General features: G+C 33.3%; 1 protein-coding gene across 1 annotated transcript in view; it reads left to right on the plus strand.

Moving 5' to 3' along the window:
• The window catches only part of LRRIQ1 (leucine-rich repeats and IQ motif containing 1), a 106,937-nt gene that overhangs the window by 61,574 nt on the left and 20,796 nt on the right, over positions 1-24,567 (plus strand). The window contains 2 exon segments of the mRNA XM_010007995.1: positions 4,105-4,206; positions 22,437-22,569. Of these exon segments, the coding sequence (XP_010006297.1) occupies positions 4,105-4,206; positions 22,437-22,569 (235 nt within the window).

A 24,567-nucleotide genomic window follows, 5' to 3' on the forward strand; every position in this document is an offset into this window, starting at 1 on the left:
TCTAGTTTAGAAATTGAAAAACAACCAAAAAAATTAAAAAAATAATTAAAAATTGAACAAAAACAACCAAACAAACAAAACCAACAAAAAACTCATTGAAACAAAACAGAAAAGCAAACTAAAACAAAACAACCCCCCCCAGAAAAAAAAAAATAATTCACCTGCTTCCCTCAAAACCCACAACCCCAAAGCAGATTATCTGATTATACAGCATTGATTTGTTGAATTAACAACAGTTGGAATAAAAATCTGGGGGATATTACTATTCCTTGTTACACATTACATAAATGACCACTGGTCTACATTTTCTTAGTAACAGAAAGAAAGCTACTTCTGTTGTTGTTGCGTGTCCCATGTAGCATTATCATTTGGGAACACCAGCGATGGATGAGTTGGAGTTCTAATTGACTCTTCAGTTATGAAACAAAATGTGGTCTTTCTTCCAATGAATTTACAAATTGAATTATCTTATAGATAAACATCTGTCACTCTCTCCTACTTTGATTTATCAACTCACTAAAATTGGCACAGATACATTAATGTTTTTCTAATTACAGATATTGCACAACAAAAATTAATTACAAACATTTTGGTTTTTTGAGATTCATATATTATCAAGTTGTTTAGCAAATGTGGTGGCAGATCAGGCAGTAACTATTTCTTCCATATTGTTTCTATAAAATTTCTTGTGTTTGTCCAACTTATCTTCTATATTTGGAGTCAGCCAAGCAATATGCATTAAATTACCTCCCTGGTTCCTAGATTGCCAGCACAGATCATCATCTAATAAGCCACATTTAAATGAACATGCCAAAATCCAGGAAGATATTTGTATGATTTTGAACTATTGTACTCTTTCACAGTTCTCTGTGTGAAGTCTAAAACATTTGATTGCTTGTTATCAAAGCAGACACACAGTTTAATTTCCCTAGCTCACTCAGAGACTGAAAAGCACTGTTATTATAAAGTAATCTATGTAATATTGCCTACATTTGGGACAAGATAGAGAAAAGGGCTCATTTTTAATAACAAAAGAGCTGTAGGCAATGGTTGAGGTGATCCAGGTAGGTACAAATTCAAGTAGTCTGGCACAGTATTAAACCCCTGTAGATTATTTATGTTATTTTGCAAAGATTCAAAAATAAAACTTCTAATAGAAATCTCCTAGAAGAACTATTTTCATCATTTCCCTCACTTCCCAGTTTGTAGACCTTCTTTACTGCAGGTACCCTCATGCACAAATAAGTGTTTGAAAAATCTAGGTTGACACTAATAACTTCATGTGATTTCACCCAAAAGTTCTTGGTATAGCTTAACTTTGGACTGGTTGGAGTTTTCATAGAATAAGGTAGGAGGCTGGATAAAGGAAGGATGATATTTTCAAAACACTTTGGAACAATTTTAGAAGACCCATATAGGAAAGAAATGTAGTATTTCAGGAATTATTCTAAGTTAATAAAAAATACTTTGGAAATCCTCAATCACATTTTATCTTAAGAGTTTTTAATTTAGTTTGTCACTTTTACATCAGTCTTCTATTAAAGAAAGGCACAGTTATGTAAGAAGCATAATGCTAGAAGAAGTTGGAAGACTTTTTATCAACCCTCTGCTGAATCAACACTGCACATTGGATTTTGGAAGAATCGTAAATACGAAAAATGTTATTCTGTACATCTTCTCTGTGTATAGCACTTGTATGGCTATGTCTCTTTCAAGTGTAGAAAGCACAGTAGTAATTAATACTTCACATATTTTTTATAACTTCTGTTACACAACATTTCATATTTCCTTTTTTTTTTTCAAATTTTACATGTTTATAAAATGTATTGCTCTTTCAATATATTTTTATTAGAAATCTTGCTGTGATCTGCTCCCTCAAACACTTGTTAGCTTGAAGAATACTAGTTTGCTTCAAATTTTTATTTTTTAGTTGGCAGACATGCTAATATATGCCTACTTTATCCATCTATGCAAAGTGAAAATATCTACAAATGTGGCAATGTGCTTTGTGAATAAAGTGATCCTGTTATCAGAATCATTCTAATAATCTACCTTTAAATCCAGTGGGGCTAATAATTATTGTGGTTCTTCAGTCATTTTGTTCCACGTGTACTCTAGTTAGTAACAATGGGTCCAACATCCTCTGGATTAATCTGGAACCTGTAATCATCAAACAAGATGACAGAGGTTCTTCTAGACAATTGGAGGTAACAAAATGTATGGTATCTCTGGTTCTGCTTTGGGAAGAAAGCATGACCTACATTATTTCCATCCATATTTTTCATTATTCCTTCGTCAGTCAAGTTTGCTGAATTGTGAGAGGTTAGCACCATTAAGAACATCCTGACAACCAAATGCTGCTGCTCTGTGGTCTAACCAAGAATGCCATAATATTTTGGCATATTTTGTCAATGTGTTATCTCTTGAAATATCCACACCCCATTAGACATCTTCTCAGGACTTAAAAGGCAAAGATACAGCAAGTCTGCATCATCTTACTTGTGTCAAGAGCATTCTCTGAGAGAAAGTGGAGCACTTAGGGATCTCTGTATGTTCCACTAGTTTATAACTGAAGCCTCTACTACAAATACAGAGGTCTAGTCAAAACCAACTTTATAAATTGCTATTAAACTTAAAAATGAATTGCCCACCTACTTAACAGGGCATTCTGATCCATTATTCCATAAATAAGGAAACGAGGACAAAAAGCTACTTAATTGGCTGCAGTACTATAAATGCTTTTTTAACATCTCTCAATAAACATGGTCAAGGTCCTGTAACAAGCTCAAAATGAAACAGCAGACATAATTAGTAATGTAAATTTATTCTGTCTGAATGCTCTTTGGTTCTTTCCATCTCCTTTGTTTTCCTGCTCTTTTCTGGCAGTGTCTCACATAATCATTTTTGCCACACTTGCATTCTTTGTGAAAATTTAGACCTTTCCTAGCCACATCTATTTTCTTGATAGGTTCTATTCCTGGTTTTTTTCTTTATTTTTACTAATTTCTACTTCTTTCTAAGAGTTTGTGGTCAACTTTGTAGACAAACTGCTTCTGCCTCATTGTTTGTCAGATATTCCTGAGGTAGTATTTTTCTACTTGTGTTATTGTCTTCTTTTAAGGATGTGAAACAGCTGCTTGATTTTTCTATTGACTGTTACTCATGTTATGATGCTCAGAGTCACACCTACAAAACCCTGTATACTTTTGCTCATTACTATATGCCTGGTTTTGCTTCTACATTCTTTTCAATCCTTCCTTTCTTTTTTTATTTTTTATTTTTTTTTAAGTAACTGACTGGTTAATTCTGCACTGTGCATAAATTTTTCACATTATTTTTAATCCACTGTTTCCCTTAAACTCCTCTTTTCCTCCTTTGTCAAGAAAACCACTCTTCCTTCACATGAAAAAATAACACATAAAAAACATCTTTCCTTACTTGTGTGGTTTTGCATTAGTTTAGCTTTCATTAATTAGAAAGATGCATGATCTATATTTATATACAATTTTGTGCTTATCTTTGCTTCTTTGAAAAGTTTTCAAAATAACAGTTAGGAAACTAATCAATATTTCATACAGTGGCCCTAGATGACTCTATAGACTTTAGCAGTATTTTTTATTTAAGTAAGGATGGGACATGGAAGAAGGCAGGCTAGTTTATTATCTGCAAGTTTAGCCTCAAAAAGAAAACTGTCTTCTGTTCACATTTTTTAGGTGTAAATGACTTGATATAGACTACTGAATAACTCTGAAACAAAGTTATTAGAAACAGTGCTTGGCATACATTTTAATATTTCTGCTTTAATTTCAACCTTTAAAAAACAGATTTGGTTAACATTTTCTACAAATATATGCTTTAGAATTTATTTTTAATTTGGAGATGAGCTAGCTAAAAGATCAACAGTGTTAAAGTCCTTCAAAATAATCACTTTGGTTCTCAGTTGCACATGTATTTATGTTGCTTTATTTTTGAAAGTTTAATCCTTTGTGAATATAAAACTTACTTTCATTTTTCATTTATTAAGTGGCTAAAAGGTGAAAAATTGCTTGAAGGAATGAATGAGCCAGGTCTGACCTTTGATTTCAACTTGTTCTTGTCGTCTAGACCCAGCTGTGCGCCTGGCGTTGTTCAAAAACAATGAAAATAAACATCTCCGTGTGAAACCACCAAGGAAGACACAGTCTATAAGGGCTGATTCCTTTGAAGGTAGAAGAAGTATTTCACTTTATCTCTATGCATATAAGCATATATATCTTGTAATGTCTTCTAAGCAAGACTACTTGAAATGTAAAACAATATGCACAAATAGAAGGCAGGAGTTAAAGGTTCTTATCTGTTCCTTTCTATCTCAAGTTACAGCAGTGAAACATTTCAATTTCAATTCACTGGGAAGGTGGGGGATGCTCCAAGAGATTAATTCATAAAGAACTGGTGCCTAAATTGTTTATTTTATTATTGTTATTAAATCTTCATAATAAGAATAAAAAGCCTTGAAACATGTCACAGAGGGATAAATACAAAGCACTAGAATAAAATGTTATAAATGAAATGTCACTTCAAATTCCTCACTCAGTATCACCTTTTCTGAAGCTAGCCATTAATTCTTGACGATTGTTAATGTTTTAGGAAGTTACTTTCATAAATATTACTTAAAATCTCACCAATTGACAGAAGACAAGAAAGAATCTGCATCATATAAATATAAATTTGGTTTTCCAAAAGCATTTAAATATTGATAGAGCTCTTTTAATGTTGAAATTTCATGGTAAAACTCTCCTTGGTTTCAGTACAATTAGAATAAAGCTATCTACTTAAAATACCCTAGTTGTAAGAAGCTGAGCATCTGAAGAGACATGGTTTTAGTCTCTTTTCATACATTTTCAACTCAGTAGCATGCTCGGAAAGTTGTCACTTCTGACTTTTTATCTTTTTCAAGACATAGCCATACGCTGTCTGATTTAGGTAAATCCCTCAAGGTAAAATTAAAAATAATAATACTGTGTTAAAATTCACTGAATTAGGATAGAAATTAGAACTTTCTGAGACAAGAGTACAATCAGTCTGAGTATACCTGAGCTGCAGCTCAGTCAATTGCCCTAGCTGTATGAAAGTCCAAATTTGCCTCACATTCGTGAGCCAATGTTCAGATTCGGTTGGAAACAATTCTTGGTGAATTCTGAAGAGAAAAAAAAAGTTTGCACTATTATTTGCCTTGGATCAAAGCATGACTTTGTCCAGAATAAAGTCTTTAGATACTGTGCCTGATTTAGCACTCCTAGTGTTTCGTATTTGTTTCTGTGGCATATGTTTGTGTACCAGAATGCACCATATGCTGAAGCAATTGCAGGTTTAATCGAGCTTTCCTGCCACCAGTTTATCTGTTCCTGGCCGGAGACATTTCCCTTCATTTTGGGAAGTAAATATGTGCATTCTAAATATTACTGATATTACTTTTTGAATACATGAAGAGAAGGCAGAGTAGCAGGTTAGATATCAAAAGATTGCACTCTTGTTTACCTTTATTTCAAGGACCATCATACTCCTTTGGCCAGCTAATAAACTGAAATTTTTCTTCATCAATCTTATTGGGTGTTGATGTGCCATCTGCTGAGCCTTCACGAAAACAAGCAATACACTTCTGCTTGGCCAGAATATAAAATTTTCCTACTACCTGAGGTATTACTACTTCAGATGATGTGGCCAGAAAACACTAGGTTGTGAATTAGAACCCAGAGTGCAACATATAGCATTTCTTTATGTGTATGTGAAATGCCATCAGACAGAACTATGTTTCTAAATTTAGAATTCGGTAACACTTTGCACATTATCTACTAAAAAGCAAAGCACCTGCATAGTAATTTCACAATCAGTCACTTCTTCCCTTACTCACAGAAAAGCTTGTTTCCCACTTCCCCTCTCTCACCTTTAGGCCATTTCTTCCTCTTTTGCCTGGAATAGATTTCTTTGGGTCTGTTCTGCGATCGGAATTCTTTCTGTAACAAGAAGGTTTAATATTTTCACTCTGTATCCATAAATCTTGTGGACACTGTATTTTAAGGCAAGAGACAGACCATTCCATTGCATGGTGGAAGTAAATTTCCTCCATTCAAGCCCTTTTACCTTTGCAGACAGGTAGTCAGTGTTCTGATAGAAAATTTGGATTCCTATCCCCCTCCTTCCCCAGCCACTAAATAAATTTTAAAAATAACCCAAAAAAAAGTGCATTCTAAATATTTCTACATTATTTTTTTTACATTGAGAAATGTGAGGAGAAGCCACAGCATCAATAGCAAGTACACATGTGTTATCTGTTAAATAACGGAATCACTGCTTTTGAAAGGGGATGCCCTCGGAAGTGAAACAATTAGGACAGTTTTAGATTTCCAAACTGGAACACATCATGGTAGTAAATATTTAAGAGGTAATCTAGTTAAAATGTACGATGGATATCTTTAATCTTCATTGTGTCTTTAGTTTATATTTAAGCATACAAATGAGACAAAAAGGGTAAAAAAGTATGAAAATTTAGAATGGAAAGGAATGAGCTTAATGTCTGATGTTTGTGTGTTTCTGAGATAAAGACTGTATTCTGTCATAATTTAATTCTCATCTAAGCTACTGCATCATACTGACAGTATTGTATCATGCAGCATCTGTAAAGCAATATCAAAACAAAGTGAGCCCATGCTGTTGATGCAATATTCAACTATTTTCCTGTTACAGAAATTGTGAGGACCTGATATGGAACATGTTGATACCCGGTTTTGAGAACTTCTGCATAACTTTGATCCCATAGGATAATTAATGTATCTCTAGATTGACATACACACTTTAGGAAAATACATTTCAGAATCTGAGTGACATCATTTTTATGACATTTTAGAAGAGTCATGGTGCTTTACTCACTGATGTTATAAAAATCCCCACAGGGGACCATTATTGCACATTTGTATCACAATAGCACACAAGTTAGAGACAAACCCCTTTATATTACACGCTTCATCAACAGCATGAGGAAACGTTCTGACAAGACAAGAACATACAATTTAAAAATACAAGCAACTTGTGAAGGTATGAACCATGGGAATATAATTAAATATGTGTTGCATGTGTGTGTATGTATATACATGTGTCAATACAGAGACATACAATTCATGTGTGTATACACACACAAATATGTATGCATATACCATGAGTGTAAGTAGGCATATAAATTCTCAGGAAGCTATACCCTGATAACAAAACTGAAGACAGATGCAAGCCTGACTTGATGTACTTTCACTGCTGATGATTTGCTGGATATTTCCTGCAATTATCCATATTGCACTGCTTTTTTTTTTTTTTTTTTTTTTTTTTTTTTTGGTGTGATAAGCTTATGCTTCTAGTGCTGTTTTTGAGTTTCAGTTAGTGTTAGTTAGCTGGCAAATAAAATATGTATGCTCACTGTTTTAATGAACATTTTTTAAGAATTTATTTGGTTTGTAGGTGGTGATATTTCAAAAATGTCAACATTTTGGAAACATCATAAGGAACACAGATAATTTTCCTAACTTCCTATTTTACAGCAAAGCATATTTTTAGAAGGCTTCATGACTACTTCTCTTTTCTATGAGCTATTTCAGTCATTGACTTAATGTAAAATAGTCTTTACTATTTTGGACAAAGTAGATCAGGAATAGAAGAAAAATCCATCCTTGACTCCTCTTTTCTTGGAAAGTTCCAACTAGTCCTGGCTGAATGTTTAACAGAACATTTCTGCCAGCTGTGGGTTGGTAATTACAGGGTTCGTCATTTCATTTGCACAGAGGAAGGGTACCTACTTTTCCAAACAACAGTGTGAGTACTTTGTCCCAATACAGCAGCTCAAATCTAAAGAAGGAGCCCCCTGGCCTAGCACATTGTTTTGCTACAAGATTTAGCAAAAGTATGTATCTTTTGGGGTCCTCTTTAATCCATCTATCTCAACAGTTTTGGTGGGTTAGACAAATAATTTCTGTTCAATGAAATAGGAAGCTGGATTCAAATTTTATAGAGCAAATTGGAAGGATGCAGTAGATAACTGAGAGTTGACTCAAACTATCCAAATATTATTTGGATATTATTCACTTAGTTTCTCAGAATTTCCTATGTTCTAATTAATTATGTAGATTAAGTGGTTTATTGGCATTTACAGTACATTTAGTTTTAGTCGTATCCATATCCATCAGTGGCACTTCAAAGAAGTGGAAACAATGCAACCTGACTTCATCCAGGAATGTGTACAATAACCAATGCCAGAAAGTTTAACTATATTAAAAATACGTTAGTCTGTGTTGTCAAGAGGTTTACTGTAGTTTGGGAACCTGTAGTTCTAATTGGCAGTACTGTATTTCCTGTCATTTTATGCTCATTGGTGATAAAAGAAAACTGTGTATAATGTTAAGACAGATTTTACCGAAACAAATTTGATAATGAATAGATTATGCTTTCTCAGGTGGCTTTTAATCATGGAAATATTTTTTTATTTCTCTTGAAATTGTCAGTAGAAATAACATTTATTTTTTCATTTGAAACAGGAATGAGAGGTAAAATGATATTTGGATTATGTCAAATGATTGGAAGATAAGTAACAAGGATCCATTTAAAGTTGTCTGTTTTCCAACTTTGTGATACTTCACAATTATGAAACTCCATTTAGTCTCAAGTGGAAAATGTTGCAAAGCATTCTTATAGATTATTTTTAGTAGATCTAATTAAAAAGGTGAACTTGAGACTTTGGGAAGTTGTAATTTAAGGTTACCTTTGAATTGATTATGTGAGCTCATTAAATATTGTTTCATAATTATCAACATAGTTTCTTAGATTTTCTGTATTATGAAATAAGAATACGTTGAAGAAAAAGTATATGTGGTAATTAAATAGAATGTATATTGATTCAAATCACAGATGCTTCTAAATATCTCCATGAGATTTAAGAGAAGGTACCAAGAGTAGAACGGTCATCATTTTCTTTGCTTTAAATATTTTGTTTGTTGTTATCTAAAAGGATTTTAAAAGACATTGAATTATAGCTAATAATTTGTTGTAGCTGCTTTAGTCTTTTAGAAATTAGCTATTTTAATGGAAAAATATGAATGGCATCAACTCCCAGGAAGCACATTGTTTGTAAACATCCATTCATAAATTAGATCATCAGCTGTGTTCTGAAAAGGATTGATAGCCACATTCTAAACCTGCCCTTGCTGCAATTCTACTAGCTGAATTGCCACATTTACAGTAAAATGCAATTATTGATATCTCCCAGCTTTAGATTTGTATGCCACATTAGGGAAGCAGTTTCTGCACTGGCAAAAATGACAGAACAATGCATTTCCGAAGAATGTAAGAGCTGTCCTGAAATGTGATGAAAATGCGTTACAGAAACCTGTAGTGTGGAAGGGGATCTATCTTTCAAAATCAGATTTCTATGGCTTTGTTTCTTATTATTTAGCTTGAGCTCACACAACAGAACTCTCGCATTGAAATATTTTCTCATTTTAAGGAATTAATGGCTCTCTACCAGCCCTTTAACATGTAAAATGAGTCGGTTACTTGTGTCCAGTACATCCAAAAAGAGCCAGGATAAAATAAACATAAGGAGTTGGATATCTTGGAAAAAATCTGTCATGGGTTTGGGTTAATCATCTCCAGAAGAAATTCAACTTGATGCCTGAAATGTAAGACTTCTTGGAGAAAGCAGTAAAGCCTGAGGCAGTGTTGATCTGAAGGAGTGCTCTCCATGGGTCAGAGCTGCTCTGCTGGCAGAGTGCAAACCCAGTTCACAGCAGCGGTACGCTGAGAAGTTGTAAAAGACTGCAGGGGCCTTACAGTGCACGCACTCAAGCTTCAGTTACATAGTTCTAGTGGCCCAGTTTCTTATTATAAAATAAAACTAAAAAATAAAATCTGTGCCTAATTTTCTAGCCTCCTGTCCATCAATGATATTTTTTCAGTATTTGTGGAGTGAAGCAATCCTGAAATTATGGGATGTGTTTTAAAAAAAAAGTTAAAACATCATTTATGTGAATTTATGCAGTGGAAGTCAGTGCCTAAATATCTAGAAATTACCTAGACACAGGAATTTTAAAATCATATTCTTGCTTTTCACATTCAATTCAAAGAAAAAAAGGGACTTTCTGTTTGCCTGAACAGGAGGTATCTGCCATAGGTACATACCAACTTACATACCAACAGGGTTCCTGTCTTTAAATGTTAAAGGTTTCTGATCACATATTTCACCTGCCTGTGTGTTATGTCTTTGCTCATGTCTCCACTGTTTCGCAGACTGTTGTAATTTGTGGTGATATCAGGACGTTATTAGTGCATCAGGCTAGAGAGTGTTTGTTCCAACAAACTTCCAAAAATTGGATATTATGCAATGTGTAGGCTATCACCTGTGCTTTCATCACAATTTCATCACAAGGAACTGCTTTTAAGAAAAAAAGTTTTATTGCTTTTTTTGATAATAACTGCCCAGTGATGACTTCAGTGGGGATGAGATTTCACCTGAAATGTCACTAGTTTTTCTTATTGTTGACTAAGGTAACACAATAGTTCAAATAGTGGTTTTTTTCATCTTCTGAGATTCTGCCTCTCTTTTTTTCTCCTTTCCTTGGCATTTTGAGTCCGAAGGCTAGGTAATGAAGATATCTGCATCTCAGACAATGTATATGCAAACAAGTTGACTCCACATTCATAGCTTTTAATACTACATAAGGCAATCATTTTGGATGAATAGACCCCTGAGTACCGAAGCATTTCAAATCCTTTTCATTTGACCATTCAGTGACCTGATAACTATTTCCTGTCCCTAAGTAAGGTTGTGACCCAGGTCTTAGAGTGCAAAAGACAGATAATTTTAGCAACAAGTTAAATCCAAATGGATTTGGTTGGAGGGGATAAGCAAGAATACATTTGGCTAAGTTCCTCTAAAATAAAGTATTACAGCACTCAGATGTAGTGTGTGTAGTTAAAAGTAATTGTTGAATTTGTTGCCATCTGTTTAGATGCCTGGGGACTGTAGTCAGTATTGGAGTGGTTTGTTTACTTGTTTTGCTTTTACTGAACAATACTCAGTATTCTTTTGACACTTCAAAAAAAAAATAATTGCTAATTAGGAGGTCATTAAAAGTGCATTTTCAGATATATTCCAAGCATTTTCCAAAGTGAGTATTTCAAGCATTAAAATCATATTGGTATGCAAGCTGCAGAAAAAGTATGTTTTGTGTCCTCAGAAGTATCATCAATGTTACACTGTACAAGTGTTCATCTTGCAAAAGACTTTTCAGCTGGTATGGAGCTATGAACAAGGAATATAATGTATTCTTAGAAATATTTTATAGGTAGAATCTTGTTTCATTTGGACAACATGAAACATTTTAAATCACAATGAAAAAGTGTTTCCTGTAGACATACATTTTAATAGCAGTGCCTCTGCATACTTTAAGTACTTTCTGTGGAGAATTAAAGGAAGGCCTTCACCCCAGATATTTTCATTGATGTGAAAATGTAATAGGTTAAAGTTGCTTATATATATATATTATTTTATTATTTTTTTTCTATTCTGTAATGGGAACTATAGTGTTACAAAGAATTAATATGATTAATAAGGTCAGAGATTTACAGTATTTCAAAAAGGTATTTTCATGCGTTTAACATTGAACAAACATTTGAATCTCTTTTTTATAAGTAATAATGTTGTGGTCAGAGACATAATATATTTTGGTAATGTGCAACATCTGTCAACCAAATATTTAAACAAGACTCTGAAAGTGAAATCTAGGTATTGAGAATTTTATGCAATTCAATATGAACTCTTATACCAAAGTTATGTATAAAATAGTATGTTTGGTAGACTTAGATTAATTTACAAGGAATTGTAAGTAACTAAAGTATTTTAATAAAAGTGTATAATCACACAGTAATATCTGTGTAATTTTGATGCTGTGTTATTTCTATAAGGAACGTCTTCCCACTTCATATCTTTGCAGTTCAATTCTTACAATGTGCAGTACAGAAACTTTTTAGAATTTTTTTTTAATTTCATAAGTTTATGCTTTTTTGCTGTGTGCACTGCAGATATTGTATCTTTGTTATGTCTATAAAGAAAGGTAGAAACACTGAATTTGTGTGGTTATTTGTATTTTTTTACTTATATTCTTAAGAAAGACTATATACAGAGATAATATTTTTGAAGGCAATTTTACTTACATGACAGTCTAGAATTGCTCTTCCTTTGAAGGTTTATCGTCCGATTAACTAATCCAACGTGGTTATAATTGCATAAATTGTTGCATTTGTAGACTCTTGTAGAAGACTCTACATGGTAGCAAAATAAGGAAATCCAGGTAGCGAAGTAAAGAAATGCAAGCAGCTAGACAAAAGAAGAACTTCATTTCACTTTCACCATTGTCATTAAACAAGTATTTTATTAATAATTGCAATTATTTTAATGGTTTCTAAATGCAGATTGAGTATCAGAGGTAATAAGAAATTCAATGTGGAAAGTAATTTCCCTGAAGCTCTGGCAAGCCTTGTTGTTTTCAAGTGTGAAGCAAGCTTAGTAATTTTCATCTTATGAAGAGAGCAGGGATATCTTTTGTCAAAGATAGTATTTAACTTTTAAAAAGGAGGAAAAATGAACACTACAGTGTATTTCAAAGCTAAATATATCAAGATTTTGCTTGAGAAGCTGATGTATATTTTGTAGTAGTGAGTACAGATAAATTAACATTGAATGTAAAAAGAAAGGAAGCTATGTGCTGCTAAGGCAGAAAGTTCTGATTTAACCTACCAATGACCTGGCTTTGTTTGTTCAGATGACAGTTCTAAAAGTGTGCAGAGAATATTCCCTTTTAATACAGTTATTTGCCGCAAGCCGTGACCTCACTGCCTGTCAGGGAGCAGGTCTGAATTGGCCCTTTCTCTGATATCGTGACATTGCTTCTGTTGCCTCGATTGTGACCTCTGATTGCATGATACCCCTGAGAGTTCAATTTAATAAGCGTGACTCCTGACTCTTAGCCAGGTCTGCCTTCTTAGGTTTTGTCAGATTCTACTTGTAGTCTGGTCTACATATGCTAAAACACTGCATAGGCTGTCATCATACCATGTGAGCTGTGTGCACTGTATTCAAAATTCTCTTTCAGAATTCTGTCATTTATTGCAAATGGAAATATTTATAAAAGCTTACTTGGAATCAATTTTAAAAGTTGCTTCTTCCACAGTTATGGCTGCTCAGGATTTTTGGGTTTTGTACCTTAGTAGAAACAGTTACTATTATTTCACTCTGTTACTAAGCTTGCAAGTTATTCATACCTCATACTACTTCCTTCTTTTGAAATTTGTTTTATTTCCCTTATGAGAGTGTTATATGTTTATATGTCTTCCCAGCAATAATATATTTGTTCATTATAGAAAGAGCAGGGGAAAATCCCTTTTTTCATTCCATAATGAATGCAGTTGCTCAGTGAGACAGTACTGATGAGCACCCAGAGCACTGTGAGATGTAGTTATTCAGCACTAGTCAGGTGAAAGCTGAAGAATCTGGAACCCAGGAGAAGGTGAGTAGAATTAAGACTTTTTAAATATCATTGAAAATCAGATATCTTGATTTTAGTGACTATTTTGCTACATCATTGCATTCTTTTCTCCTGTTTTCCTCCTCTTCTAGCCAGAATCCTGAGGGAGAGTCTGTTTAGAGACCTGGCTGCCTTGAGGACGATGATGCTATTCAGACATTTCTCCAGTTTTAGTATCCCTTGCTGCATTCACTGAACCAGAATATGGAGAAGTTCAAAGGCTTTAAAGAGAATTTCAAGAGCCGTGATCCAAGTTACAGACAAGTTTCTCTGTTTTCTTAGATAATTTTTTTGTATTCTCACTGCAGATGCATTTACCTTTTTCTTACATCTGTATCAATACCCCTAAGATACTGCTTCTGATTAAACATTGATTGATACTGATCAATGTATTGATTTCTTTGCTTTACAAAAAAGCAGAAAAATCTTGCTGAACCAAATAATGCTTTGTGCTTACTCCACTAGGTTGTTTGTTTCTTTAATAATGCAAATATGACTATGTAATACTTCTTTATTTCTTCAACTGTTTTAAATAATTCTGTTTGCATTTTCACTCAGAATACTTTGTGTCAAAATTGTTATATCTTGCGTTGAACTGCTTGTTCTTCATGACAGCAACTGTTACAGTGAAAATAAAAACTTGGTTGGACCAGTTACATCATAATCAATTAAATTCATCTACCAAAAATTAATATATATATATCATAATATATGTAATTAATAATATACAAATTCTCATGTAAATTAATACGATTTCAATAGCCTAATTTAGTCTGTAAGGTTGTAAAACTCATAATATAATAATCTATTCCTTTCTTCTGGAGTAAATAATATATTCTTAATTATTAGCTATTGAAGTAGCTTAGTCTCCAGTGGGAGTTTGCTTAACTAATTGGAATTGATGGGATTTCGCTCCTTTTTGGATTAGAGTTTAGTGCTCTGTAAATTCTGGTGCTACTTACAGGAGCTTAGATAAATTGGCTGTAAACAAGTTAAGAATGGACAACTGTTTTACTTCTTGTTAGGAAACAGGTAGAACAAATTATACTTCTAAGTTAATTAGTTATGGCTGCCCTGAAAGCTATGGTAAATATAAACAGAATGCACATGAGGCAGATTCACCTATTCATCATGTTATTTAACTTATTCCCTTGTATATGAATTATTTTTTAAATATGTACAGACATATTTAAGTCAGTGAGTTGGAGACTTTTGTAGCAATTTAGCTTAAAAGCTTAGTAAAAATGAAACTAATTTAAACACACCTGCTCTAAGAATAAAGTATTTACAATCAAGCTTAAAGAAGATTAAATTATGTTCAGTAATACAACTGGGTTTATTTTGTTCATTTTCTGATTAAAAAATAATTTAAATTGAAATCCAACAAAACTTATAAAAGAACAGCAGGACTCAGAGCTAATTTATTCCTTTTTCAATTCTGATTCCTTCATTCAGTGAAGTAAATCATTCAAATCTTCTCTGCTTAGGTAGAAAAAACAGTGCCATTGTAACTGTAACTGATCCAGAATCCATATCATTAAGTCAGTTCTGTTCCCCTGGGGCTTAGTACTCTTTAGTATGTGTTTATTTCTCTAAAATCATATACTGTGTTTCAATTATTGCATTTTTCATGTGTTTACAAGCTGAAAATTTCAGTCCAATTAATCAAGAAATCTATAAAAATATAATATCCATATGAATGTATATATATAAAAGCCATATGAATTAAGAATCAACCTGAGGCAAATTACAGGCAAATAGTGGCTTTGTTTTGCTTTTACCTGTCCTTCTTTTCAAATTAAATTATATTTTCTTAATAGATCCATAAAATACCAGAAATTCATATTGTTTATTTTTTTCCATGATGTATCAACCAATTAAGTATAACTTGATAAAAAATAATTAGTAATTCTATGTATATATTTTTTGTCACTCAGAAGTTTAGTATTTATGGTTATATTTAAGCTGGATAGAAATATATAGGTATTGTACATACTCAGAGATTAACTCACTTTAGATGCAGAATCTTAAGAAAAAGAACCATGTCTATCTGAATTCAATGAGCATTAAATCAAGCCTCATTTATACAATGTTTGTCATAATGACAAGCCTGATCTTCATGGTACCTCTGGGTTTTTGTATAAAGTAGATTAAACAGCAACCTTGCACTTAGTCTGTGTAGACATTGTGTGTGTATTTGTTACTGCAGTGACAAAGCTGTGAATTATTTCAGTATCTTCATCAAATACCAACAGGCATTTTGACTCAGCATAGGGAAGTAGGGCAGAAAGTTTCCCATACACAAAATAAAACACTTTGGAAATTATTGGAACATTTAATTGAATTATTGGATCACTTTGGAAACAATTGGAAACTATATGTATGCATAGTAGATAGAATAGAGAATGAATTCATAAGTATACATAACTTCAGTACATCTTGACATTAATAGAATAATTTCATTATTTCACTTTCAGTGTTACTGTGCATTAAAATGTACCAATCACATATGGTGGTCATGCTCATCACGCATGTTGATGATCAGGAGTTCTTAAAGACAAGTTAATATGTTATTCAGGTACTTATCTAGGAAAAATGTTTATTCTCAAGAATAAACATAGTAGTCTTTTTGAATGAATGCTCACAAGTTGTTTCTATAATTTACATATTTTACTTACTTGCTCATTAAAATTACAAGACAATTATTAATGTAGTATAAGAGCTTTGCTGAGTAACTTCATCCTGCTCCCAAGTAATGTGTTTTGGTTTTTTAAAATACTTGGCATATGTGTCTTCTTGTCACACAGAGAGCTCAAATTGTTATTTTGATAAAATCTTTGGTTGGATTTGGATTTTTTGGACCCTTTCTTTTACTTTTGAGTCCTTCAGTACAAACAAAGCCTACCTTAAAGATTGTCACACTCAATAAAATTTGTTGCATCTTACAGTTTTTGCCCTCTCAATAGGGAACAACATAGTAGTTAGACCTTCTGTGGTCTTACAAAATGTTCCTTTGTATTTGTTTTTTTTTGAGAATTCCTTTGGAAGATCTGATGTCTTAAATAGTTTTGCTTAGTTTATTGAATTTAGAGAAAGGTATTCTTCTGGCTTGGACTCAATACAAAGTGATCATCTTTTCTTGCTTGGGACTGCTGTTTCATTGCTGAGCAACTAAGCACTTCTGTTCAAGTTCTTGATTGTTCTTGTCAGATAATCTTAAGAACTGAAATGTGTAGAAATAAAATCTATCAAAAGATTCTGGAATAAAAAAAAAAAAAAAATTATTAATCTCTTAATTTTCTCCTGACCTATATAAAATCCATTCCTCTTTTCAGCAGAGAATGTCCATCATTAGAGGGGCTATTAATTCCCAAAGATTTTGAGGAAATCTAGAGGTAGAGTCTGTACTAGTGAGATTTGGGGGATGAGACAGAATGTGAGTATAGGCCATAAGGATAATCAAAATAGGCTCAATCTACTTCCATCTTATTTATTCCTTACATTTACTAATGGATAATTAAGCATGGAAATGTTGAACATACCATTTAAAAATATTTATTTACCTCTTGATTTCTTTGATTCTTTAAGGATGTTGAATATCCAAAGATTTCTGGGTAGCTTTTGGCTATACTCCAAATTTACTTCTCAGCAAATTAAACTGAATTTCAAATGAAATTTGCCCATACTGGGGAGCTGAAGCAGGTATTTCATAGGCTAGAGAGCACCCTGTTAGCAGAATAATACACAGAAGAATAATGTGAACATACAGCATAGTGCTATAGGTTTTTCATGTAGTTCTTGAAATGTTAAAAGCCTGAGTGGATCTTGAAGAGTGCTGATTGCAGGAAGGAATAGTTTACGATAGAAATTCATCTCTTTTTGTGCATGTGGGTAGAATATCATCCCTGTCGTTTCTCCATTTCGGTAGAGTTGGGGGTTGGTTTTCTGTTGTGGTTTGTTGGGTGTTTTTTTTTAAGAAAGAACCAACTTATTTTCTCAAACATGAAGCTATTTTGTGTTATTTCCCAACCTATACATAGAATAAGCCTTCCTTTGGGTGGTTGGACTGAGAAATATGTTTGTTCTTTTTAGATGTAATGCAACTTCTATCTGTTTAGGTTTTGTGAAGCTGAGGAAGCTACATGTGTTTGTCTCTGTGTAGGCAGATGCTGGCATACTAAAATTTTTTGTATATATATACACTTTTTACTATCTATTACCACTTTTTTTACATTTATTCCTGGCTTCACTTTCACCACAGCATTAATCCAACAGGAAAATATCTGGCTACCCTCATAGTAATGCTGCTCATTATACTATTACTGCAATATAAGAGTCCAGCACACTGGGGCAGAAGAGTTTGATGCTTTCTTGCCTTTAATACTTGCCTTAAAACAAAAATACCTGGAGCAGCTGCTACATTTCAGCTGAGCAAAATCATAGACTCAGTCATCAGAGCTTGATATTTGCATTTTCTTGGAAGTTTTCAGAAGAATTAGAATCTTAACACTTCCATATGATTTTTGCAGTTTATTCCCCTACTTTTTCTTCTGCTTCATGAAAAAAATCACATGGCCTTTGTCACTGACTGAGGTTAAAATAAATAACTGTAACTATTTGTTTAACTTCAATGTTAAATGACTGCTGTAATAATCTGAAGACATAAACATTTTTTTTTTCTGAATATTTCCTTGCTATGAATGTGTTTTAACAGTATTCTGCATAACTCTAAATTTAATTATTTAAGTTGTACAAAAATAATGAGTTTACTGAAATGGAAGACTATTGGTTTGTTTTCTGTTTTTATTTTGGGTTTTTTTTTTAAAGAATTATTTATTTGGTGGACAAGGGAATCTGGCAGAAATTATTAGAGAGCCTGTATTATAAACTGGTCCACTGCTGTCCCTTTATTTTTTATTCCCATCTCTATGACTTTTTTTAATTTACCCAAGCAACCTATTATTATGTTATTATTGTTATTAGCCCTCCATTATTCAATCAGTATATCTTTCCCCAGGTAGATCTTCAAGTACTTACCCCAAGATTCACTGCCTGAATCAGATCAGAATCATCATATATTAGCAAAAAATTAAATTAGCAATTGCATGTGTGGCAATTTCCTGTACACACCTCAGGTGAAATCTTTATTTCGGTTTATAGATCAACTCAGAAATTGTGTTTAACATAAATGGAGGAGTGCAGAAAGCTGAGAAAGTTGGATAAATCAGAAGGAATAGTGTTGAATGTGCCTTGAAGTCAGTGCCAGGAAAGTGAAGGCTATAAAGCAATTCAAAGGAAAATGTACCATGTTCACAAGAAGAGGAAAAGACACAAGCAATTTAATATGGAGCAGTAGTTTGCAATATATTTGTGTGATCAGAGAGTTGCAGCAGAACAGAGTAGAACCAGGAAATACTGGGAGAACTTCATCAACACCACTGTGATATGAATAGAGAGAAATAACTTTAAATTAGGTGTCTTAAAAGTACACCACTGAAGACTGAGAAAGACTTTGATTTGCCTCAATGTTGGGAAAGTAACAAATTGAGCGTAACCAATAAGCTAGTGATAAATACGAGTTGCTGCTTATAAATAGTAGTGGTGGTGTATTCTGCAGAGGCAAGAACAAGTAGCAAAATAGAAAGGAATGTATGAGAAGCCCCAAGTATGAAATCCTGTTTTCCTTGAATTCAGAAGCTGAAATTTGTACTGTTTCACTAGTTTGGGAATCTCAATGAAAGGGTTCGGCTTTTACATAATCTAATAATAAGAGATCAAAGAGATAACACAGAAAGCTCAGACTGAAATGTGGTAATCTCTGAAGTGGGATGAACTAAGTAGGTGAAGTTTTATTACTGGTGTTAATCACCTAGAAACAGAGCACAGTGTAAAAGAGAGAGAAAAAAAACAAAAAAAACAGAAATGAAAACATGGAGAAAAAGGACAGCCAAAGTAAAGACTATGGTCCTAACTGAGAGTGTGGTGAATACCTGGACTCGGTGCAGGAAAAATGAGTGTGAGGGCGAGGTCAAGAACAGTCATGTGGTAAAAGAGCGATTATTACAATAGCAGATGAAGATATTAGAGGAGTATTGCTGATGGAATAGTAGTATAGTAGACCTTATCTATAGCCTGAAAAAATTATTAAACACCATGTGAAAAGAGAAAAAAGACACAAGCTTTAGAAAAAAATCCTTGAAAGGATTTTTTTTTTCCATTCACTAATTGCTCTTCTAATTTTTGAAAGATGTGCTCTTTGTGGAGTGCATCAGCACTCCCATGTTCAAAACTCATCATGTAATTGAAAATTCATTTTTAAGCATCAAGAAATTTTGCGTGTCATAACCTGATGTGGTAGTCTTGTGAAAAAAATATATTTCATCTTTTGTCCAGCTGTCAACTTAAATACAAATACTGCAAGTATTTCTACAGCTTTCTAGTCCTAGAGATGGAAGTTGGTTTTCTCAAAAGTTATTCAGCTTAAAAATAACATCTAAAATGAATTAATATGTACAATATAGCTATGTCACAAACAAGTTTTTGTGGTTTTTTTTATTTAGATAGAAATGCGTGTGTTTCACTATCTGAAAATTCCAGACTTGAGTTGTAGTAAAACTAAAATTATCTGGAGATACTGTAATTTTATGTGAAAAAAACCTCTGTATCAGTTACTACCACTTGATACTACCAACTGTCTGGAAGTCTTGTACATATTGCTCATACAACTGTATTCACTGAATACCTACCAGCATGCTAAAGACTGCTCTAAATTCCATTTTTTTCCCAAAACCTGTGTTTTGGACCTGTAGTGATTGTTACGTAATGCTTTTGTGACTTCTGACAAAATAGACTCCTAACAAATGTGTCAAGCTTTTTATAAAAGAGAAGAAATTCCTTTCATTTCTCTTATATCCTGGTATACATTTCCAGATGGTTTTGGAAGTGGAGGGAGGGTCATAGTTGTGGGGGTTTTATTATTATTGTTATTTTCCTATCTGTTTCAAAATTCTTCAATTTCTTGCCTTGGTAGCAATGTTATTCTGTTGTTTTTGCTTTCTGTTCTGTGTGTATTATACAGATTGTTACAGAAATAATGCCATTTTGTTTGTTACCTTACATATGGATAAAATGAGATTAAAAGTTGTATTTTAGATTTGGAATTTCAAGGTTGTTTATTGATGTGTATTACAGCATGGACCTGACAATCTTAAAAGTCTTTTCCAACCTAAATTTGTTTGTACACTCTTACACAGACTCACATGCACATACCCTGCTAATATACATTGCTGACCAGCAATGTATACCAGAATACTGACAGATAAGAAAAATTTCAAAATATTAATAGCACTGGTAGGAATTTTATACCCAATCTCAGCTTCCTAATTCCTATATTAGGAGCACTATTTCCAGAATACATCTTGAGAAAATTAACTCTGGTCACATATTTTTTATATTAAAGGAGGAAAACTTAGAATGCTGAAGAAATTCCAAGCCCTTCTTTCTCACTGTAGGTCTTTTAGTTTTCTTAGTCTCTTACTTTATTTGTATTGTACTCTATATCAATGAAGTTTTGAAGTGAATTAAATCACCCTCTAAACACAAAATTTAGCTGTAAATTGTTGGATACAGTGCAGCCTTCTGCACATATTTCTCTGTTTCAAGAAACATATGACATATTGAAGTTAGACCTCTTATCCTACAACCATTAACAAATTTAATTGGAAAAAAAAAACCAACTAAACAGTATTGGATCAGGTTCCTCAGCGTCCTCTTGCACATACCAAGCTATTCCCTTTGGGTGTCCTTCAATCCTCTTTTTAAAGCTAACTGCTATAGCTGAGGGCACAAGATGTATCAGTCTTGAAGAAACACCTATGAGAAGAAAACTGGCTCTAGTGCTAGTGCCCTAGCAGTTCACCAGAAGTGGTTCACAGATTCTTAGGCCTTGTCCTTTAATTTAATGGATTATCCAGAGATAGTCTAAAGTACATAAGTAGCATCCATATTTTACACTGAACATGAGTCAGGCCCAGCAAGTGAATTTGACAGATGCTGACATTTTTCTGGATCCAAAAGTTCAGGTTCTTATGGAATTATGTGTTGATTTGTGGATCTAGAAAATAATTTCTTTTCCTTCCAAGGGCATTTCATGTGCCCAGGCTCTTCTGAATAAGTTCTCTCTACCTAGATGCCCAAATTCTGTATGATAGTGGCAGTAGGTGCCTCTGAAAGCTGTATGGGATCTGGCCTAAGGGCACTGTATATGTATGGATGATTAATTGGCAATGCCTAAAAATCGTTACTGTATTAATGCCAAATGTAAGGCTATTCCAATCTTAAATTATTAACGTGTGTGTCATGTAAAAAAAAAGTCAGAAAGATTGAAAGCTTAGAAGTGATAATCTAATGAGGGTACAATACTTTAAATACCTCTGTGATTAATTTGGTTTTTGACGGAGTTATGCCTTCTTTGATGTATTCCTTTTTTCTTTGATATTCTAAGACTTGTCTGGGTTTAACAATTAAAGATTATAGGTCTGATCCATTTCAAAGATGCAGAATGCTTACAGCTCTGTGGAACTTCTGTGGAATTTGTGAGTGTTAGTACTTCTGCAAAATCAGGTCCAGGTTTTTTTAAAAAACCCAGAGCCCTAATTTTAAGAAAGCTATCAAGTAAATGCATATTAATGATACTGATACACCAGATCCTCAAACACATGATGTTCATAAATGGAATAGAAATGTGATAATGCTGTGTTTCAATTCATAACACAGTATTATTTTCATAAGTATTTAAAAGAGAGATGTTAGTGTTAAAAAAGTTTTTTACCTCCCCAGGTAAAAAAGAAGAATTTTCTCAGCTGGATTCTACTTTAGATGACAAATTACAAAGAAGAAAAGACTTTACATACCAATGGCTTCATCCACAGCTTTTGGATTATGAAGCAGCCAGTTCCAAAAATACCAAATGGTGAGGTCATTGCTTTTAAATTAGGTTTATCTATTTATTTATTTATTGTATTGATCTTGTAAAGCAAAACCTAGGTTAATAGTTTTAAAACAAACATAACTTTGCAGCTAGCAGGCAGTACGCCGTACTTCTGGGTCCCAAACATAGTCCCCTCTAAAATTGTTTTAGTATTCATTGTATAGACACTTTGTCCACAGTGATGATGAAATTATACACGGTGCAGAATCTAATGATAAAAATTTATATAGCTTTATGCTAGCAATGCAGTGGCTTTTAAATTACAAAGAGTATGGAAAAAAAGTGCTTATTCATCATATATTTTGTACCTTTATTGGTATATATACATATATTATGGTTTTACGTAGTATTATATATATTGTTAGATTTGATTAAGGAAGTAAAATCCACACTTTTTAACTAGATAGTATGTATTTTTATTTTGTCTTCAAAACATAGACCAAACTTTTACATCTTCATAGTATCTTTTAGTAAAATGTTGTAAATGTGTTCATTCTATCTTTATTTTTTATTATTATACAGTTAAATAATAGAATCATAGAATGGTTAAGATTGGAAGGGACCTTAAAGATCATCAGGTTCCAACCTCCCTGCTATGAGCAAGGACACCTCACACTAGACCAGGCTGCACAAAGCCTCATCCAACCTGCCCTTAAACACCTTCAGTGAGGGGGCTTCCACAGCCTCCCTGGGAAACCTATTCCAGTGCCTTACTACACTTATGGTGATTAACTTCTTCCTATATGTCTAACCTAAATGTATCATCTTTCAGTTTAAAACAATCTTTCATGTAGACCCCTTCAGGTACTGGAACGCTGCTCCCTCTCCCCAGAGCCTTCTCTTCTCCCAGCTAAACAGCCCCAGCTTCATCAGCCTGTCTTCATAGCAGAGATGCTCCAGCCTTAGATCATCTTTGTGGCCCTCCTCTGGACCCTTTCCAACAGTTCCATGTCTTTCCTGGCTACACTTTTTTTGATGCAGCCCAGGATGCAGTTGGCTCTCTGGGCTGCAAGTGTACACTGGAGGCTCATGTCGAGCTTCTCATCATCTACCACCCCCAAGTGCTTTTCCTCAAGACTGCTCTCTAGCCATTCTCCCCCCAGCCTGTATTTGTTAATCTCATTCCCTAAACTGACATGAAGTAATATTAAGTCTATTTTGGTCATAAATTCAATATAAACCATTGATATCTCAGTGAAGTCATTAGTAGACACAATGCCAAGCACCTCTAATAAAACCAAACAAGGTGTCAGTAGGCAAGCAGTGGATTCAGTGTAAAAGTTTGAACTTTATTTTCATTAAAGATGTATTTAATTTGTAATGAAGTGGACTGCATGTTGTTATAATTTGTATGGAAAAATATTCCACATCTCTAAATTGTATCAGTGCCTGTAGAAAGTATACGTAGCGCATATTCCTTAGAAAATATGTATCTGTTGGTCATGTTCCATAATAGTGAAGCCCTCCAAGTGTTTGTTTAAGATAACTGTAATGACTTTTAACTTGAATGAAAACATTGGAAAAGGACATGTAGTGATGTTTGAAAGTAAGAAGGCACAGAAATTTGTAAAAGATTTTTTTTAAAAATGCTATTATATTACCTCTGCAGGTGTGTGCTAGTATTTGTATTGGCCTTTTTAAAAATTATAATACCATTTCTGAATTTGGCAAAAGTCCCACTGATCTCCATTTGAACACCACTGGTAGATTGTTTAGAACAGTTGATACATTTATGTAACTGAAACCAACTTTTTCTCCTACATAAAGTAATATAACAACTTTACTTGGCTATAATTTATTTGGGTATGTGCAAAAGTTCATGCATAGTTGCATTTATTGACATTTGTATGTTTAAATTAGTATTCTGTTATATGAATAAATAATATTAGTTGTTAATAATGTCTTGATCTTATTTTAAGTAAAAATATTTTTATATTAAATACTCTTATACCTTAAAATTATCAATTAATATTAATTACT

Source organism: Chaetura pelagica, unplaced genomic scaffold, assembly GCF_000747805.2.
Source record: "Chaetura pelagica isolate M959 unplaced genomic scaffold, ChaPel_1.0 scaffold50, whole genome shotgun sequence".
In the NCBI taxonomy this organism is placed as follows: domain Eukaryota; kingdom Metazoa; phylum Chordata; class Aves; order Apodiformes; family Apodidae; genus Chaetura; species Chaetura pelagica.